The 20,756-nt window shown below is 44.1% G+C and overlaps 1 protein-coding gene across 3 annotated transcripts in view; it reads left to right on the top strand.

Moving 5' to 3' along the window:
* Positions 1–12,795, top strand: part of RPRD1B (regulation of nuclear pre-mRNA domain containing 1B) — a 271,887-nt gene extending 259,092 nt beyond the window's left edge. For all 3 annotated transcript variants that reach the window (XM_086932237.1, XM_086932236.1, XM_086932238.1), the window contains one exon: positions 9,261–12,795. In XM_086932237.1, coding sequence (XP_086788363.1) covers positions 9,261–9,410 — 150 coding nt within the window. In that variant the 3' untranslated portion in view covers positions 9,411–12,795. The remainder of the gene's footprint in view (positions 1–9,260) is intronic.
* The last annotated feature ends 7,961 nt before the right edge of the window (positions 12,796–20,756 follow it).

Raw genomic sequence — 20,756 nt, forward strand, 5'->3', positions numbered from 1 at the left:
CTTGTGGCTCCGGACTGGGCACGAAGATCTGGTATCCCGAGCTACTGAGTATGTCAGTCGATCCCCCGATTCGTCTGCCTCTTCAGGAGGACCTTCTGTCGCAGCAGCAGGGGACTGTCCTCCACCCGAACCTGTCCAGCCTCCACCTCCATGCATGGAGATTGAGCGGCGACAGTTGAGGCCATTTGACTTGCCTCCTGAAGTCTGTGATGTGATTCTGGCAACCAGGCGTCCCTCCACAAAATCGGTATATGCCTGCAGGTGGAACAAATTTGTGGCATGCTGCACAGCAAAGGCTGTGGATCCACTCTCTGCCCCCCTTTCTGAGGTTCTCCTCTTTCTTCATTCTCTTGCCCAGCATGGCTCTTCTGCTCTGGGCACTCTTAAGGGCTACCTCTCTGCCATTTCCGCCTTCTTAAGGCTCCCTGATCAGCCCTCTCTTTTCAAGTCCCCAGTTGTAAATAGGTTCTTGAAGGGCATCACTCATATGTTTCCCCATGTTCCTTTCGTGATGCCTCAGTGAGACTTGAATCTTGTTCTGATGTATCTGATGTGCGCTCCCTTTGAGCCACTTCATAACTGTCCTCTTCGTCTCCTTACTCTTAAGACGGCATTCCTGGTTACCATCACCTCTGCCAGGAGAGTGAGTGAGCTCCAGGCTCTTTCTTCACAACCTCCTTTCCTTTCTGTCCATCCAGACAAAGTTGTGTTGCGGACGCGACCCTTTTTCCTGCCCCAGGTAATCACAGCCTTCCACATCGGGCAGTCCCATCACCTTGCCCACCTTCTTTCCGCCTCTGTATCCCTCGAAAGATATTGCTTTTTCCAGGTTATACATAGCGAGGAGGCTTGCAATCCATGTTTGGAAAGAGGGGGGAACCTTATCCAACCATGTCCTTGCTATGCAAATACGATAAACTGCCACAGAGATAGAAATTCCACTGGTAATCCCTCAACGCATTCCCCCACCCCCAAGATAGTTAGTTCATCTGTAAGCTTTATCTTAATTTTTAGTGAGATTTCCAAAAATTCCTCAATGACGTTTTTTAAAGTATACAACTGTGGACATTGAGCAAACATATGCACAATGTCTGCATCATTAGAGTTTGCAGTGAGGGCATAATATTCCGGCCGTGCCGCCCCATTGTGCAATTCTAGCCGGTGTATGATATAGTGAGTAAATAGTCTTATAATGTTGAGATTGTAATGTGGCTGAACAGAGCACAGTTCGTCCCATATCGAGGGATGCCTGGAAGCCTTCTGGGTTTATCCCCAGTTTTTCTATCCATTTTAGGGCATATTTCCCCTTATTGTCGATTTTGATTACACTGAGTTCAGCATAGTCGCCTAATTGTACAACAGATGGAACGTTCTATATATTCCATTACTTTACTCTGACCAAAGCCTAATGGTCCGCCCTGCTTTTGTTGAAGAAAGCTTCTTACTTGTAAGTACTTAAAAAAGCTGCGACCTTCTAGTCCAAATTTAGCTTGTAGTTCCCCAAATTGTAGTGTACCCCCCTGGTTGTCCAGGAGGTTACCAACCTTTACAATACCCTTATTATTCCAGTCCCTCATAGTTGTATCCCTGAAAATGTCTCCTGGTAATGAAATGTTAGTGTACAGCCTTGTATAGTTATTGTACCTACCTAGACCCAGTTTTTTTTATATCGCTCTCCAGATCCTATATGCCGCCTTTAATGTCTTAAAACGTGTATGTTTAAAGTAACTGAAATCAATTGTATTTAGAAATCCATTCTCCGCCCCCTCACCCAGTAGTGCAGTGTATACATTAGTGAATCCTAACCTACCCTCAATTTGCCCTAGACCACCACCCCCGATCAGCCCCTGAAAATGCTGCAGGGCGGCTGCCCAATAATAAAGACTGGTGCCCCCCAACCACCCTTCTCACTAGATAACGTGAGATACCGATAGGCTCTCCTTGTCTTCCCCTGTGCCCATATGAATCTGTTTAGTATCCCTTCTAATTTATTAAACCAATTATGATCAAAATATAATGGGATAGGTCTGAAAAGATACAGGAACTTCGGGAAGGTTACCATCTTTATTACATTGATACGGCCCATCAAAGTCAGGTGTAGAGTGTGAATCCTTTCGGTGTTTTCTTTTACTTTTGCCAGCAGTGGACCCATATTTAGCTCTACCAGTTTATCTAGGTCAGCTGTCATTTTTATTCCTAAATATACCGCTTCTGTGACCACTCTTGTGTCTTGATATGTTACAGAGTTATTCTGTACGATCCGTGTCTTCCCTTTATTTATTGAATATCCTGACACCCTGCCAAAATTTGCTGCTTCCTGCTCTATTTCGATTATTGCACTTCCTGGGTTTGGTGTGATAATCGCTACGTCGTCTGCATATGCGAATATTTTGTACTCCTGCCCGTGGAGTTTAATGGGAAGGATATTATTATTTTCCTCGAGTCTTCGCAGCAAGGGATCCAGATATAACGCAAATAAGAGCGGCGAGGCCGGGCAACCCTGCCGTGTACCACGCCTTATTGGTACTTCGGAGGTATATCCTTTATTAATCTTAATTCTTGCAGTCGGTTCCACATATAGAGCCTGCATAGCCTTAATAAATCCTGCGCCTATGCCCGACCATTCCAAGACCTTCCACAGATAGCTCCAGGACACCCTGTCAAAGGCCTTCTCTGCATCCAAGGATACTGCAGCGACAGGGTCCGCTGCAGCTCCCGCAGCGTCCAAGATGGTAACCATTTGTCTTCTGTGCTGCGTGGTCCCTTTCCCCGGGATAAATCCGTGCTGTGCGGTATTTACTAGGCTCTCAATTATCTTACTCAGCCTCTGAGCCAGTGCTTTAGAATACATTTTTACGTCCGCTTTCATAAGCGTTATCGGTCTGTAAGACCCCGGCTCCAAAGGTGACTTATTCTTTTTAAGGATTACAATGATGTCTGCCCTCGCCCAGGTCTGCTGAATATTCTCCCCAACTGTGCTTGTCTCAATGTCTCGAGCATATCGATACCCAGAATATCCCAAAAGGTTTTATAAAATTCAGCTGGGATTTGGTCAGGACCTGTTGCTTTCCCTGTTGGTAGCAGAATTACTGCATTTTGAACTTCCTGCAAAGTCAGCGGCATCTCTAATGCCTCCTTTTCTTCATCTTTTAGCTCTACATGTGGGATGCCTGCCAAGTATTCCTCTATTTCAAGCTCTCTGTTACTATGGTCGGGATAATACAAAGTTGCATAAAATTTCCTAAAAACTTCCCGTACCTCCTCTACCTTATTTACAACCCTTCCCCTGCCATCCTTAATTTCTTTTATTTCCCCAGCTGCCATATTTTGTCTGATTCGCACTGCTAAGAGATGGCCTACTCGCTCGTTGAATTCATAGCATTTTTCTTTTTTGACCATATAATTACCTGCAGTTTTCCTTGCCATGCTCTCACTAGCCTCCGATTTCTTTAGTTCTATCCTCAATAAAATGTCCTCCAATGGCTCTTGATTAATGATAGCACGAATAAGTTGATCTTCCATCCCCGCCAGGTCGCTAAGTCTTCTAATTAATGGTAATTTCTCCATTTTAGCCCTATATAGTGTAAAGCTTAGTGTTTCTCCCCGCACCCCGGCTTTAAAGGCATCCCAGACCATCCCCGCTGATGCTGATCCTCTATTAATTTCCCCGAACTGCCTTATCCAAACCCTCACCTTATTAACATAATCTTCTTCGCTTAATAATCCTCTCTCAAACATCCAGTTATACTCTAATCGTTCTCCCCTGGTGGTCTGGGGGATAGTTATTATAAGAGGGTCATGTTCTGAGAATACCCGGGGAAGCCTTTCAATCTGGGTACCAGCAACCAAGGAGCTGGAGATAAAGAAGTAGTCTAATCTAGCAATCATCCTATGTGGCGCTGAGTAAAAGGTACTGCCTGTCCCTGGTGGGTTGTTGACTGCCCAGACGTCCACATGTGCGTTATGTTGTGCTAGATTATGAATGGCCCTGCGTGATTTCCTTTTACAGTCCCCCTGCCGCCTCCCTCCCCCCGTCACACCCAACCCTGGCAATCCATTTACATTGAAGTCCCCGCAACAGATCACAGGTTCTGGCCAGAGAGCTAATTCCAAATCTAGGAAGTCAAATACCTCGGGTTCATCATCATTTGAGCCATATACAGAAACAATTGTGTAACATCCAGCGCCTGTTTCTGCTTCAATCATAACCCATCTCCCCCCTTGATCTTCCTTCCTTTTCTTGACCTTTATTACTCCCTTTTTAGCAATTAGACCACACCTCTTGTCTTAGTATCCTGCTGTGTATGTGCGAGGACTTCAAAACCAAGTTGTTCCAAAAGGTATTTGCTCTTGCCCTCAATGTGCGTCTCCTGGAAGCATATAACATCGAATTTCAATGATCTTAACATTGCCGCTACCTTCTGTCTTTTCCCTCCCTCGTTTAGGCCGCAGATATTAATAGAGGCAATCTTTAAGGCCATCTATACACAATGCTGTTTCCCTTATAAAGTACCCAATCCATTCGCCCTCCTCCTAGTACTAGGATATATCCATGTGTCTTCTTCTCTTGTGCTGTAGTTACCTGCCATCCATCACCACCCCCACGTGCCCCCCCTCTTCCCCCCTTCTCCCCCTGGCTGCCCCACCCCCCCTGCTACAGGCAAATAGGTCATACATGATCTATGTGTGATTGCTCTCTGTTGTAGCGTTGCCTCCCCCTCCTTTCCCTTTTCCTCGCAAAGCAAACTTCTAGAGTCTAGCCATAAGTCTAGATCTGACCCGAGTGTGTTCTATGTTACTCTAGCTGACTCGGTGCCTCTCTTATTTCTATTCCTATGGTTCTCTGTGATCTCCGCTAGGTATTCGCCTGCCTTGATTTCAGAAAAAAACATTCTGGTTTGACCCCCATGATAACTTTTAGTTTCGCAGGGAACATTAAATATGCCTCAGAGCCCTGTTGCTGAAAAGGAGTGATTAATTGTCTAAGTTTCCACCTCCTTTCAACTGTCACATGACAGAAGTCAGGCCTTGCAAAGAAAGTGGTTCCGTCAAATGTTTTCTTAGCATCAGGCCTGGCCTTTGTCATTATTTCTTGCCTCGCAAGAAAGTTTCCTAGAAAAACTATCATAGCCCTTGGCAAGGTATCCTGATAACCACCTTGTCTCTTCTTCTGCGTAAGTGGGAATCTATGGGCTCTCTGAACCTCAGTCTCCCATTGCCACTGTGCCTCTGGGAATGCGCCTTTCAGCAACTTGACCACATACCCTCTTGCATCCTGCCCTTCCACCCTCTCCTCCAGTCCAAGAAGTCTGACGTTATTTCGTCTCTGACGATTTTCAAAGTCTTCTACCTTCCATTGTAGTTCTTCAACAATCTTCCCCTGCTCCATTTTATGAGACTGCCAGTCTGTGAACTCGTCCTCGTGACCACCAGTCTTTTCCTCTACTTGGACCACTCTCTCTTCTACTTCTTCATATCTTTTGTTCATTTTCCTGATGCTTGCTTGAATTTTCTTTGTGTCTTGTCTGGCTCTCCGGCTCTCTGTCCTTGCCTCTGCATGCATCTGCTTCAGCTTATTAAACATTACATCTAATGTTACGTGCGGCGTTGAGCCCACATTGCTTGCAGCCCCTTCTTCTGGATAATTTTCTTGGTGGATTCTGGAGGTACCACTATAGTCCCACAGCAACTTCTTGTTAGTACTAGAGATGGAACTATCCCTGTCCCGCCTTATTACTGATCTTCTTTTCTTTCGCGTACCTTTGCTCTTAGAAGCACTAATGTGAGTTTCCTCTGAGTCTGATGATAATTCTGTAGTACTGCCCTCTCTCTGCGAGCTTATTTGGGAAGAATCAGAGCCTTCATTTACTGAAAAGAACTTGTCCCCCTCTGGGGATCACCCTCTCCCTTCTTTGAGTGCTCCTTGCTCCTGCTGAGAATCGTAACTTGCTAAACTTTTCAGGCTACCCCAAGTTGCATCTTGTAAATGATTCTGCTTGCCCTCTATGGGAAGCCCTACTTCGACCTGAAGGAGAGCGTCCAACATTTGCGAGTTATTATACCTCTCCGTGTCTCTCAAGCCCTTTGTACTCAGCTCCATTCCACCCCTGCTCACCAGTGTTGCAGTCTCCGCATCCCTGCCATCAGGAAGCGCTTCCTCGGGAGGCGTGTGCTCCGGGAGCTCCTGTTGCTCTGCAACCTCAGCGCTTGCGTCCTCGAGGGCGGCAGGTGCTGTTTCAGCGTTCACCATGTCGGATGGGCTCTCAGACGGTGCTGCTGTCGATCCAGTTGCCGCTTTACCCGCAAACGCTTCAGACAAGGTAGGCTGTCTAAGCTCTTTTGCAACAGAAGGGTTTAGATGCTGTGAGCCCCTAGCCTCCTTTGGCTGTACGCTGTCTCCCTGCTGTAGTCCACGCTGCTGTGTTCTACTCCCGGCCGTGTTTACAAGTTTTGCCGCTTTCGCCGCGTTTTGCTCAGCTTTCTTCTCCTTTTCTTTTCCGACTCTGTCAGCCTTCTCCGCTTTCTTAATTAGAAGCGCTCTCGAGGCAGTGTTGTTTGTGGGGGTCAATCGCTTGTTTGTACTCTGGATCTTCGGTATTGCCCCAGTACGATGTGCCATCTTCAAAGAGACTCGTAGGTTGGTGTAAAAACTCCGCCAGTGCCTACCCAGTATCGCTAATACCGTAGAGACAGATATCAGTGCTGCCTTAACTGTTCGTGGCTCAGTACCAGAGTGCACTCCGACCTGGTTCTTGGCTAGCCCTTGAAGAAGCAGCATATTCAGCTTAATCCACTGTCGGCATTCTTGGGTCAGGAGAGGGAGTAAGTGCGACTACCCTCCACAACAGCTCAGCGGCCATCTTGCCTCAAACTACAGGACTTTCTGATGTGATTATTGGTTCGCAGACCCACCACCGGGGTTGGTATTGCTGGGGTATCTATTCTAAGGTAAGGAATCTAATACTAACCTGTTTCTTTCAGATGCACAAGTTACTTACCTTCGGTAACGATATATCTGTAAGAAACAGTAGTTAGTATTAGATTCCTTACCGCCCCACCCATCCTCCCCGTTCTGCGAACCGATATCTAGGGTTAAGGTCATCCCTTTTCAGAGCCCTAGTTTCATGGCACCAGTGTAGGTTTTTATCATGGCTCTGCGTTTCTGGCGCGGAAAAGCTGTGTATAAGAACTGACGTCAGGGTGCGAGGGCCACGTCATCCCGGCGCCAACGACTGATGCGGCGCCGCAGGCGACGCGCAGGGGTACTACTACGCAAACGTTGCCGGATCCAGACTGATGCCTGGGGATATTCTAAGGTAAGGAATCTAATACTAACCTGTTCTAAGGTAAGGAATCTAATACTAACTACTGTTTTAGATATATCTTGTGCTTTCAGTGCAGGAGGTTTTTACCCAGGTATTAACCCCTTCGCCGCGGGGGTAATGCCTCCGTGTGCTTGGGGGGGCGGGGGAGGGTGGCGCGCGCAGCGCGGTGGCGCTGTGCTCATGACAAGCTGAGCTTGTCATGACCACACCCGTTTTCATGGAATGCTCAGCGCAGCAGGGGAATTATCCCCGCGTGTGAGCGCCACGGTGGTTATGGCGAGCTCAGCTCGTCATGAGCACGGCGCAACCGTGGCTCATGATGAGCTGAGCTCGTCATGAGAATGGGAGAGAGGGGTTAAGGCCACCCTTTGCCCTATCTCTTGGCTGGCACTCGTGTCCCTACTCACTTCTCATCCAGATATCGCAGGATGATGATTCCTATGGCAGAAGGGCTTGGTTCGAAATCCAGCCTCATTTTGGCATGCTGTGTGATCTGGTATTGAAGTTTTTCTGTGGCGCCAGTAATTTTGTGTGTTGGTGTTTACAGGCGAGCTAATAAAGTGTGCTACAGTCAAGGGATTATAGTGTGTATGATATTGGCTATGCCGATTGATCAGAAGGGTTATGCGAAGACAGGTTTTATCTCTCTGTACCACATACTGTTTAATCTATTTCCATCTTTGTGAATATAATGTATTGCATTTATTGGATTGATCAAATGATGCATACTTGATGAAGACATTAATATATGTATGAGCATATATTTTTTGATACTTCTATGTATACCATATATTTTGTAATAGATGAAAACAAATATTTCTTTCTATACGGATTTGATTCTAGTGTGTTAGTGTTCCGGACTACTATGGTGTGTGTGTAGTATATTTCACTACCAGCATCCTCATACTAGGGATAGAAACATTCCAACGATTCATCTGTTCCAAAGGTTTTTCAAACCATGTTCAACAGCTTGAAAACACAATCTCAATTTAATATCCTGAGATTTATGGAGTGAAAAACTCGCTGACACGATTTTTCATCTGTTTCTTCCTGACGTGGAGACGCCAGGGAACAGACCGAACCACCGAATAACCCGGTAGTATCCTGGCACCGTCGGATTACGCTATTGTAACGCGTTCAAAACGCGCCTGATTCTGGGCTGTCTTGCCAAGTACAGGCTGCCACCTCCTTGCCTGTAACGGACCAGTGTACTGCCCTGGCAATTAGAGGCTTAATAACGTTAAGGCATTAATTGAATGTCCTGATGATGGTCCCCATGATTAAGTAGGGGGACCGAAACGCTGTCGACCTGTCTAGCACCCTATACAAAACTTGATTTCTATGTAATGTAATGGTGCTTTCTTGATACTTCTGTAAAATTGAATTTTAAACAGAAAACGTTACTTTTGCCTTAAAAAGCCCTTCTGTGTTCTTAATCTACCTTCTGTATTTGATCTGTTAGTGTTTGGGCACAGGCTTGTGTACCACACTGGTGAATTGTTGAAGGTATTCTCTCTGTATGGATCAATTGTTCATTGAGTAAATTTAAAGACCTCTGTCGTCTATATTTATTGTCTCCTATATACTTGCATGCATGGGACCGCTGTTGTTCTAAAAAGTATGTTCCCCGAGGGCCCCTGCTGACTGAATTGGGGTCCCTTGTTGTTGTTGTTAATATATTTCGTTTAATATGGGCTTATTTTTAAAAAAGCATGTTATGTCACAAGCTGAGAACCGCAACTAAGGTAGACATGATCCACCAAATGTAAGCATAGATTGATGCTCAATGTTCAACATTTTCTTAGATCGCCTCTCCCTGAAATTGCCCCCCCGCACGTTTTGTTTTGTCGTTGTCACTTCCTTATAGTGAAACATTGCAACAGTTTCTGTGCAGATTATAATGTTTCAATCTCCATATCTTCTTTCTCATTGCAGGAATATAAATTGAAGCTTGCTCGTGTAACCCAAGTCCGTAAAGAGCTGAAATCCCACATCCAGAGCCTTCCTGATCTCTCGCTCTTGCCAAACGTGACTGGTGGTCTGGCGCCTCTACCGTCTGCTGGTGACCTGTTCTCCACTGACTAGGACATCTGTTTGCCTATCCACTTGTTCTCCCTGCAAAAGTCTCCCGCCGGCGAAAGCGAGAGGAAGACAGTACCGGCAGATTACAGGAGGTTATCTCCAACCAGCACAGGCTGGGTACCTGAAGAAAAATGCACAGATCCCCCCCCATGAAACTCAACAGCCGAGTGCTTTCTGGTCTTTAAGGCAAATCAGGCTCGAGATGGGCTTTGTTTGTGCTAGTTGCTTGTGACTTCAGGAGAAGTGAAATACTAAGACTGGTCAGAGGCTCCATGCCACTACAGCAGAAAGATGTCCATAGTTTCCAGTCTTAAAGTTTTTTTTGTTTAATTTTAATTTTCAGGCCTTGTTATTACTCTGCCTAGCTCCAAATCATGTTAATATACTTCAGCTTCTCAAACAATGGTGAAGTGGAAAAAAATAACTGCTTGTTTTCTTATGACGTTTCAGTGAAATGGCAATACCTTTAAATCTGTCTCCAGGAAAAGGGTGGCCTGGTGATGCTACAGCAAAGAGGGGTGGCCTGATTAGTTCCTAGACCAAGCAATCCTTTTTTTGCTATTTTAAGATATTGAAGCAGGCTTCCTCTCGAACTCCCACCACTGAGCAGTAAAAGTACTCGGCTTGGAATGATGTCAAGATTTTAATGGACATCTAAATAATTATTCTATTTTTAGATAATATCCCATGAATTCTCTAAGGGTTATAGGGACCATTTTGAGAGCAGCTGTTATACAGTGTTGATGAGTGCCTGGTGCAAGGAGCTGCGAGCAGATTAATGTTTTTGTGCAACAAAATATTCGACATTTCAAGAGGAGAGAATCCACTTTTCTAAATCATCAATTCTGTCACGCTGTTTCCTGAAGTTTTGTATGGTTCATCCAAAACAGACAAGCACCCACATATGGTGCATTTGACCCGTGGATAATGGTGGTGATAGCAAGTTAGTCCAACACTGTCCTATTTTCAGTCATTCACTGCGTTTACTACAGATTTGGTACTTAAATACTCAAGAGCCATAAACTAAATGAGCACCCTGTGATTGTTCTAGATGTACAGTAACTGGTGTTTCTCAAATCACAGCAGGGTCTGCTAAATCACAGCAGGGTCTGCTTACTCTGACTGGATGCAACTAATACGCTTCCCCTGGTTTAGTCTAGAAAAATATGAACTGTTTTTTGGCTCTCTATTATGACCAACTTCTTGAAATCATAGTATCTACTGGCGTAAAATGTTTGAGACGTGAAGCCATTAAACTACTTTGGCATACAGATCTGCGTCCCTTCAGCATCCCACAGCCGCCTCACCCCTGGTTTGATTTCTTCAGCTCACCAGTGAGTATCAAAGGTTTTCCTTGTAAACGGAACAGGCAGGCTTTTGGTTGACTTCATTCTCTTGTTCTAGTCTATGGTTCTGTCATTTGACCTTTGCTAAGGTGCTGTGTAGTGCATGTTTTGGCAAACGCATGTTATTTGAGTGAAAATTGAACTCGGCGTAGCCATATACTTGTCTACACTGGGGCCTTCAAAAATATTCCTGCATAGTTTTTCTTAGTTCAATCTGAAAATGTAAAAGAATCATTTTAAATGTTTTGGAGTATATCCCATCTGGTGGGGAAACCATATTCACAGCGCCATCTTGCTAATGTTTATAAAACCTTTATTTAATCCTTGTCCTATTATGATTTCAACAAATAAGGCTGCCTTGATCAAGCCCTTTGCCAAATGTTACGCATACACAATCTCTTAATTTCAGATTTCGTGCTAGGCAAAATATTCTCCATTTTGCATTAAGGTGAAATTTTCACTAGTAGAGATTGTATCATGAAACAAGACAGTTTCTCCTTAAACCAGCCTATTGTCAGTACTTGTGCGAGGTAAACGGTTCGAAAGAAAAGTTTCTCAAGAAAGAGATGAGATTTCACTTAATACATGTAATTTTGCAGAAACTGCATTTTGCACAAAAAAACTCACACTCCTACGTTTTAGTGTCCATTAATCTACCTTAAGTCATGGAAGTATGTATTCTGTTTGCTTCTAGAAAGTTCCGTTTTTAAAGTTAGAGAATACTGCTTCATGATCATCATCCTCCAGTCATGCCGATGTTATTCCCGAGGCTCATGTCTATTGGGCTTAAGTAAAGGTGAAACACGGAGGGAATGTAAAATAGGTGAGATGGACCTACGTGTGAGCACGCCTGTATAGACTACTAACTTGGCATTTTATTTTAGTAGGGTTTGACAGCAGTTTCAGTTCCTGCCACTAGATGTCCCAGTCACCATGAATGGGGATCCGGAGAGAGCCTTTGCATCGAGGTTTAGGATTTTTCAAAATATATATATCAGAGTAGCTCGTCGAAGTTATGTCATTTGCCCTTTCCTTTTGACCTGCCGGCCATGCTTTTTTGGGGCATGAGATAATTGCAGTTAGAGCTAGCACAAATACTTTAAGACCTTAGAAGATTTTAGGGGTTAGCATGAGAATGCAAGATTCACTGGGCCACGCTTCTCTTGAAAGGCCTGCAGCTGAAAATGTGATCCCACTTGTGCCCATAAGTTCGGAGCAATTTTTCTTGGCGTTCACAAATTATACCAGGAATACTCCAAGGGTACTACAAAAGTATCCTCTCAAGAGTACTCCTCAGCATAGACATATGTATTCTAAAATGTTATACGTTTATGCTTCCAAATGCAGGAATTTATTGCATCAATTGCATTTAAACTGGTTAATTTTTTTGTTTCTCCAGTCATGAAATATTTATTGTCGTGAAGACACCTCTTCAAAAACAACCCACCTATTTTGGAGTACACCCCCTCCCCAAAAAACTCCAACCTTTAACATGATGAAAGCTGATTTACTCTTGCCTTGCACAGCAATACATTTGCAGCTGATTTCATCGTGGAAGACTACTTGCAATCGACTTGTGGGTGTCCACCATCTTTTGTAAGTGTTCCCTCTGAAATATCTACAACTTTCCACTTTCAGGGGATTTGCTCACACCAAAACCTGTTTTGTGAATCTCCGATTTTATCTAGTGAGATAGAGAAAGAAAATGTCTGATGTTTACCTGCTCAGGGAAATAGACTTTGCAGTTGGGTATGACGGGCTCAGACTCTTTTAACCAGCTTTTTTACGGGGTGTATCAGAAGCTGTACTTGCAAAAGTTTAGATGTGAAATAGTATGCTCTGTTACATGTACGAATGATAGGAGTGAAAATGCTAATAATGCCTATTTCCTTTCCAGCTCTGTTGGTTTTTAGTTTTTGGTGTCCGCACATGCCCCAAATACAATTCCTCAGTGCGAATGGAGACTCTGATCTCAGAATGATTTGTGTAAGTGTATGTATGACATCGTTAATGACAAATAAAATGCAGTGTGTGAAACATTTCATCAGGCGGTATTAGGGCATCAGATCTAAATGGCACTTTCTTATCTGAGCTTCTTACATGGAACCTATCACTTTTGCAGTACGTGTTGACAAGATCTCTGTAACTCTGTTATAACCATGTTAAATAAGTAAGACTTTTTCCTATGACACCTTTGAAGATCTTCAGTGGATTGGTCCTGTGTAGAAACTTCATCTTCAGGATTATATAATTGTTTTTAAAGATCCTTCTTCTGGTTGCTGCAAAGATAGGAGCTTGTGTTAAGCGATCTTCTCAACTCCAGTTCTTTCAGTGTGCATGTTTACTCCAACGTTGCGTGCTGCAATCCTCTTTCACCTTTTTGTTCTTCATGAGCAAGCAGAGTTCTTTTTCACATTGTTCGGTGAATTCCTGCCCAGTCTTCTGTCTGCCTTGTTACCTTAGACCCAGTCTCTGGTAGCATGCATGAAGTGCAGTTTGACATCCATTTTCCTTCTAAGGCCTGCTGCACAAAAATACAAGTAGAAGGTAGTCACATTCTCGAAGATTTCCTCTTGTGTAGTCTCCTTGGAGTATGTGAGGTTATGCATACGAAAAGCAGTGTTCCATGGTGTGTCCTGTCCTAAATCATTTTTAATTGAAGGCAACATTTTTTTATTTCCTTCCACGGTTCTCGATCTTTGGTGATGCTTTTTGCTACTGTTCCTTTGGTTCAGCTACATGTAGAGCAACTCTGGGAAAACTAGGCCTTAAAGGAAAAGAGACAAAGATGCTAATATTTTAGCATTCTGCACAGTCCCAGCAACCTTCCAGTGGAAGCTCCCCATCTCTTACTACATCTCACTGCCAGTGGTAGAGACGTGGAATCCTAAATATTCTTTTGTTGTTGTCTACGCTTTAAAAGCCAGGTGGTATATGAGATCATGGAGCAAAATGACCCATTTCAGCTGACAGAATTACCACTGTGTCCCGGACAGACCAAGTTGAGATAACTCTGATCATGGTAGGCACTGGCAACTTAAATGATTTAGTCATCAGCGTTTCCAGAATAGAGTGGTCCCTGTATCCCCATATATAATGAAAATAGAGTACATCTCTCCGAAGTTCTACAGACTGACGTAGTTTCCTGGAAGGTCAATTCTTAATTTGGCCAATGGGTTCAGATGCCCACTAGCGAAGCTAATTTCTGAGCATGAGGTCTTCAGCACAATGTGTGCAGCAACTCAGAAAGGCCTTGTACATCAGACCCTGAATCCAAAAAAGTTAAATCGCTTTCCTATACCGGCTGGTGTCACCATAGCTCCCTCTTAACTGTGGCAGTTCCCTGGGTGTGATGTCACAAAGCCATGTATGGCTTCACCTCAGCAATCTAACGTCTGTTCCATTAAAAAAATGTTTTAGTTCGTTGGCTGCTTGATCCGGCGTTGCTCTCCTTTCCAAAAAGTTTCCCAAAAATAGATTGCTGTGCAGTGCTTTAGGGCTGTCACCAGAAGATCCTCAGGCCGCCATAGGTGCTGCTCCTGTGGTTTGTGTTGGAGGTCACATGACTCTTGTCCTTAGGGTCTCTGTGATGGTTTGCGTGCACCAATGGGAGAGTACTGTGCTTCAGGAGGTCACAATGACTAAGTCGACACCTTCAGCTATTGCTCCCAGGATCAGTACAGCGTTGCAGCTCCTCTAACGAGGATGGAATTAAAAAGAGGGTGGCAAAATTGTGGAATGGTCCGCAAAACTCTACCTTGTGTTACACTATAACTTTTACAGTAGATGACTAGCAGGTATTGTTACACATGTTGCTCCCTTAAGGTTTTATTGACCTACCTTAAGCTGTTTTCCTTGTGGATCATTTGCAAAAAACATAAATACTTGTGACCTATATGGTTTAGTGGGGTTTGAAAGGAGTGAACACTTAGCAATTTCATTTTATTTAGTGTGGGCGTTTGGGGTCACTTGCTAAGGTGAGACCAATTTTATTTTTTAGTTATTGAACTGTTGCCAGCCAGAGCAATCTTTAGATGGTTGCCTGCAGATCTTTGTTTCTTGTCAAGCGTCTTTCTCTTAAACCTGGATGAGAAGGGCTCATTGCCTTAATGCGTTGCAAGTTTTCCTCCAGACTCTCCTCCTGGGTTTATTGATGAGGTGAGGAATATGTAGGTACAAAGAGCCATCAGAAGTGTAAGTTCATTACCTTTGGTAACATTGCGTTTGGTGGAACTGCAGATTTTTTTGTTATTTTTTATTTTATTTTTTTTGCAGTTTTATATAGTGCAAACCCGGGAGTATTGGAGTGCTTTACATTAGAACCTGTTAAATTATACAAGATACTTTTTGTTTTAGGCATGAGGACAGTAAGTGATTAGCCCACTATCTCAGAATGTTTAGCAGGTACCGAGACTCAAACCCAGTTTGCTTCTGCAGCTCATGGTGTAATGTTACATCCTCCCCCCAGTGATTCCTCACTGACCACTCTGTTCTGAGGATTATTGTATAGTTAATATGGGTAGAGGATGTGGCGCTAAGGCCAGAGCTGCCACCTTAAGAACTGGGAGCAATGTTAAGAGTCCCTGTGTTGGCGCAACATCCTGTGATTCTGGGCAAATCGGTTAATCTCCTTGTGCTAAAAAAAAAAAATTGATGACGATCTTGTGTAATGTAACTGATGCTCATGTACAGCGCTCAAAAACCTTTAGGTCAACTCCATGCTATATAAAACTGCAACAGCAAAAAAATGATTTCAAAATAGTTTTATGCTCATCCAGGTAGGTACCGTAGTTGAGTGGGAACCATGGTGCCACTTGCTCGACCAAGAAAGTAATTTCAACTTTTCTGGATTCTGTCTGGTAAAGATTTATCAGGTGAGGAATCTGCAGGTAGATGGCTTATCCACCAGAAATATTGTTTCAAAAGGCAAGCTACGTATTCTTTTATACACCTGTCGAGGAGGTACCTCCAACCAGGAACATTGATGTTACCTATTCTCACCCTTAAATGTAGACTCAAACTCCAAACACACATCTCCGATATGTAGTATTAGCAAATTGACTTACTACAGGTAGATGTACATGAGGCATACTATTTTGTAGTTGCTGGAGTGTGTTTGCAATAGCAACTTGAGGATAAGTAGCATGCTATTCCACAGGAGAACTAAGAATGTTAAGTGTCTATCTGTTATGCTGCTTACATCAGTAGTGTTTTATGTCTGTAAGGACCGGAGTTTCACTAGTGTTTGGTCACTGCACTCTTGAATTATCTGAAGTAAAAATGAGGGAGACATATGATACTTGCGCATTTACGTCTAACCTATCACAAATAGAAAGTAAGGGTTTTGTGAGGCCTGTTTGGGAGGTGTTTTGCTTGTATGTTAGAGATTGCTGAAACAGTGTTCCCGCAAGAGTGTAGCTGAGCCCAGTACATGGATGTAGGAGAACAGTATAAGAAAAGAATTGTGCGTACATATGGATTCTTGCCATCTTTGAAGAGGTCTTTGTACAATACTTTAAAGGCCATTGAAAATGGTGCATAGGCAGTACCTAAAGGTCAAGGGAGCTACCTTGGGGACATGCAATCTTGCTTCAACTAATAGTGTATTCTATGGAGTGGCAACGAACAACCCATAGGAATGTGGCGGTATGCCAGTAGCACAGGATTGAACTCAAGTATTCACCCAGGAGGCATATACTGTAACTCATAAATGGACATATACAGACTGCCACAGGACATGCTCTCAAGCATTCACTTTGGAGGGTCAGACGAGCAACCATTATAGGAACAGTCATATTTTCCATTTCATGGGTCTCAATGAACAGTGAAGAGCAGCCTATAGGAACTATCGCTATAAAACCAGCTAAAGTATTTGTACGGCAATGAGTATCCAGTACGCAATCCGAAGCAGTCTGAGGAGTGCACATTGGAGGGACAGAGGAGCAACCAACGAGGCTGGTAATTATGTGACAAGCCATTCTTTACAGTCCAAGGAGCATCTCAAGAATAGCAAAGGAGAATCCTATAGAAATGGGAAGTATTTCTGTGGCCATGGTATAGTGCCTGAGGATTGGCACGGAATAGCAATCCAGAGTAATGGATATTATACAGTTAAAGGTGGTATTTGGTTAGAGTAGTCCTCCCAAGAAATGCATTGGAGAAACCAGCGGTAATGAGGAGAATACAAACAGCCATGGCGTAGATTACGGTAAGTTGCTCCAGGAGCAATTGATAGAAACCTCAAGGTCATACAGACTAGCTTTTATTGTGTCCGAGGGAACCGGTACAAGCGCCATTCTAAAAATGTGTTTTATTATAATAAAACAGAAGCTGTAAGCTACTTTGTGATGGGTTATCTGCAACATTTTTTCGAACTTCTCTCTAAGTTGTGCGTAAGTTTCAAAGTAGGGGTACTCCCAAAACAAATCCTCATTCTCTTCCTCCTATTTTTGCTACAGGGTCAGTCTCTGGATTCTTGTACAGTTGTTTGGTACCGCTGGCTGCCATTAGAATGTTGCCAATCATCTATATGATCGTGTTTTAGTCAGGAAAACTGAACATCAATGCACTGCGATGTTTCACTTGTTAAATGTTCAAGGCTAGAAAATCGATGAAAAAGTTGTCAGAAAATTCGTTTCTATTTCTGGGGAACCTGAAGATTTTATTTTTTGCGCTGACAGGGCGACATGGGTATGTCATGGCATTAAACGCAGGAGCAGCAAGGAATCAATAGATCTTATTCAACCTGCCATATTATAGGGTTTGAGGCTCCACTAAGGAGAGGCAAGAGCAACCCGTTATTCAACTGTGGTTAGTAAATGCTGTGAGTAGTTAGCCAGGAGCACCAAGGAGCTGCCCATAATAATCTATATTATACTGCTAGCATCTCACAGGTTCTCAGAGTATAATAAGGAGCACAAGACAAGTAAATCATAGGAATGAGCATTCTGTATCCAGCTGTGCCACATGATCTTAGCAGCCATTGTAAGTGTTCTGAGGAGTTATTCCATGAGCGACAGTGAGCACCTCAGAAGAATGCGCATTACACAGACTGCATCGCATATGGTCTCAGAAGTACATCGAAAGTGAAAGGCAAATCACAGAATTGGAAGTTATAGAACCAGCCATGGTACATGATCTTTGCAGCGATAGTAAGTGTTCTGAGGTAGACCCCCCCCAAGTATGAGCATTATACCGTCAAGAATGGCAAATGGTCTCAGGAATGCGCCCAAGAGAAAGTCGAATCATAGGAATGGATGTTATATAACCTGCTATGTTATATGATCTTTACTGCCACAGTGTTCTGAGGTGTTGGTTAAAGACTTGCAGGAAGCAACTCATATGAATGTGGATTATACTGCCAGCATCACATATTGTCTCAGAAGTACATTGAAAGAGAAATCAAATCATAGGAATGGAGGTTATATAACCTGCTATGTTATAAGATCTTTACTGCCACAGTGTTCTGAGGTGTTGGTTAAAGACTTGCAGGAAGCAACTCATATGAATGTGGATTATACTGCCAGCATCACATATTGTCTCAAAAGTACATTGAAAGAGAAATCAAATCATAGGAATGGAGGTTATATAACCTGCTGGGTTATATGATCTTTACAGCCATAGTAACTGTTCTGAGGTGTCATTCTAAGACTTGTAGAAAATTACCACTGAGTATGAGCATTATACGTCAACCATTGCGAATGGTCTCATGAGTGTGCCAAAGAGCAGGAGAAAGTCGAATCATAGGAATGGAGGTTATATAACCTGCTATGTTATATGATCTTTGCTGCCACAGTGTTCGGAGGTGTTGGTTAAAGACTTGCAGGAAGCAACCCATAAGAATGTGGATTATACTGCCAGCATCTCATATGGTCTCAGGAGTACACCAAAGAGCAGGAGAAAAGCGAATCATAGGTTATAAATTCAGCCATTTTAAATAGTCTTAACAGCCTTATTAAGTATTCTGAAGAGTCGGTCCGAGAGTTGCAGGAAACAACTGGTAAATATAGATATTGAACAGCCTGTGCTGTATGGCCTGTCCTTTCCTTACAGGAGGGTCAAGGATCAACACATGTGAATGGGAATTACACAAGCAGCTCAGGTATGTTTTTGGTGGAGTGATAAAGCAGAAAACCATGTTATTGGACAGAATGTAACCAGCCATGGTAAATGTTTTGTGCAGTTTCAGATCTAAGGATCAGCACAGAGTAACCCAATAGGATTGGGCATAATGCTGCCATCCATGTTTTGTGGGCAGAAAAGTCCCTCTGTGCTGTCATAGGAGAAGGCTAAGCAACCAATAACATCACACTTACATGGGTTTAGGGTCCACCCAAGAGCTGTGATAGCACAGCCAGTGTGCGTGTGCGAGAGAAATGCGTAACAAAACCAAAGAAATAAAACCTCAATCTTTAGGAGGGGCAGGATCGAATTCCCATAAATGTTGAGAGAAGAGTGGAAGGGTTAAGGTTCTGGCCAAGGCTGTTTCCATGTGCCAATGGCCAAAAATGGAAACACGCAGTAGGAAAGTAGAGGACTGGGCATGGCACTTCCTACGAGTTGCCCTTGAAGGTTGGGTTTGAAAGTCTGGTCATTCTGAGTTGGTAGTTTTTTTCCTGGTCCTGGATTACTGGGTCATAAAATACTGTCACCTGGATACAGGAGCTGCAGGCAGGTGCTGAGGCCGACTGCAGCTAGCCCTGCTCATTTACAAGAGGGGACATGGCAAAGGCTTGCTCCTGCTCCCCCCCATACTGGTCTGGCTGCCTCTGTAGAGTGGCAGAAGCAGGCATCAGCTGCAGGAAAGAGACCGCACACACTGGTTGTTATGCTGGTGGTCTTAGACTGACCATGCCCATGCTATATATTTCGTTTCCTGGTGCGTATCCCAAACAATTTCACCTACTTACGCATGCGGAGGCTATGTGCGTTTCCCCCTGCACGAGCACAACATGGTGTTGCAACACCACATTCCTCCTTTACCACAAGTGTAAAAAAAAAAAATCACCTGTTATTCCATTCCACAACATAACAAACCCCACCTTCCCCTCATTAACATCCAACAGTCAGACGAAGTGGGTTACACACGAATACAGCAACATCGTCAGTCCCAGATCAATCGCACACAAAGTCATTATACCTTTGAGATAGCTCAGGATGGGGCCTCTGCAGATAACGTTCCCCTTGGCAGACAAACTTGATGAGGACCTCTCCTGGCCCAATGCTTCGGCAGATTCTTGACTCCTGCTGCTGGCTGCCAAAGGTGTGTCGACTGCACCTGTTGATTGCGCAGGGGGTGAGGTTGGGAACTGTTTCTCTGAGTGGACATCCTCTCCTTGGTCTGGGTCAAGGCTACCCTCACTGTCAGATTGGTCATCCGTTGAGGTGTCTTCTGGTGGGTCAGCCTCTACAGCTATGGCAAACGGGTTTTGGGGTACTTTCTTGAAGTGGGAAAAATGAAATGCCAGCATTTGTAAAGCGCACAGCTACCTTGGAAGTGGTGTCCCGGCGCTGGGGGCCCGCGGAAAGATTACGCGAGCTATTGCCCAGAGTCACATGGTGCTGGGCTAACCTGCCGCCGGTGATCGAACCGTGAGCCCCAGATTCCAGCATCAGTCGCCCTGGCTGCTGCGCCACACCTCTTCCACACTTTCTGTGACATACTCAGCGCCCCTCCTAGTGGTTACCTTTGTGTCCTTTACTTCTGTGACAGTCCATTGAGGAAGCTCAAACGGCATCCTTAACTTTCGCCAGGGTGGCGGTCCTTTACCAACACGTGATCTCCCACCTTTAAATGGCCCTCTTTAGCTCACCACCTCCGGGAACCATACTCTTTATGGCTGTCCCTTCTGAAGTCTGATAGGTTTGGGGGGTTTGCTGTTTCTTCCTACTCAACGTGGTGAGGAATGGTATCAACCATTGTCATCCCGAAACACAATCTGCTTGGGAAATGCCAGCCGTGGAGTGGGGTGTGAGTCGGTACCCCTGCAGGAAATGGTACAAG

Source organism: Lissotriton vulgaris, chromosome 7 (genome assembly GCF_964263255.1).
Source record: "Lissotriton vulgaris chromosome 7, aLisVul1.2, whole genome shotgun sequence".
In the NCBI taxonomy this organism is placed as follows: Eukaryota; Metazoa; Chordata; class Amphibia; order Caudata; family Salamandridae; genus Lissotriton; species Lissotriton vulgaris.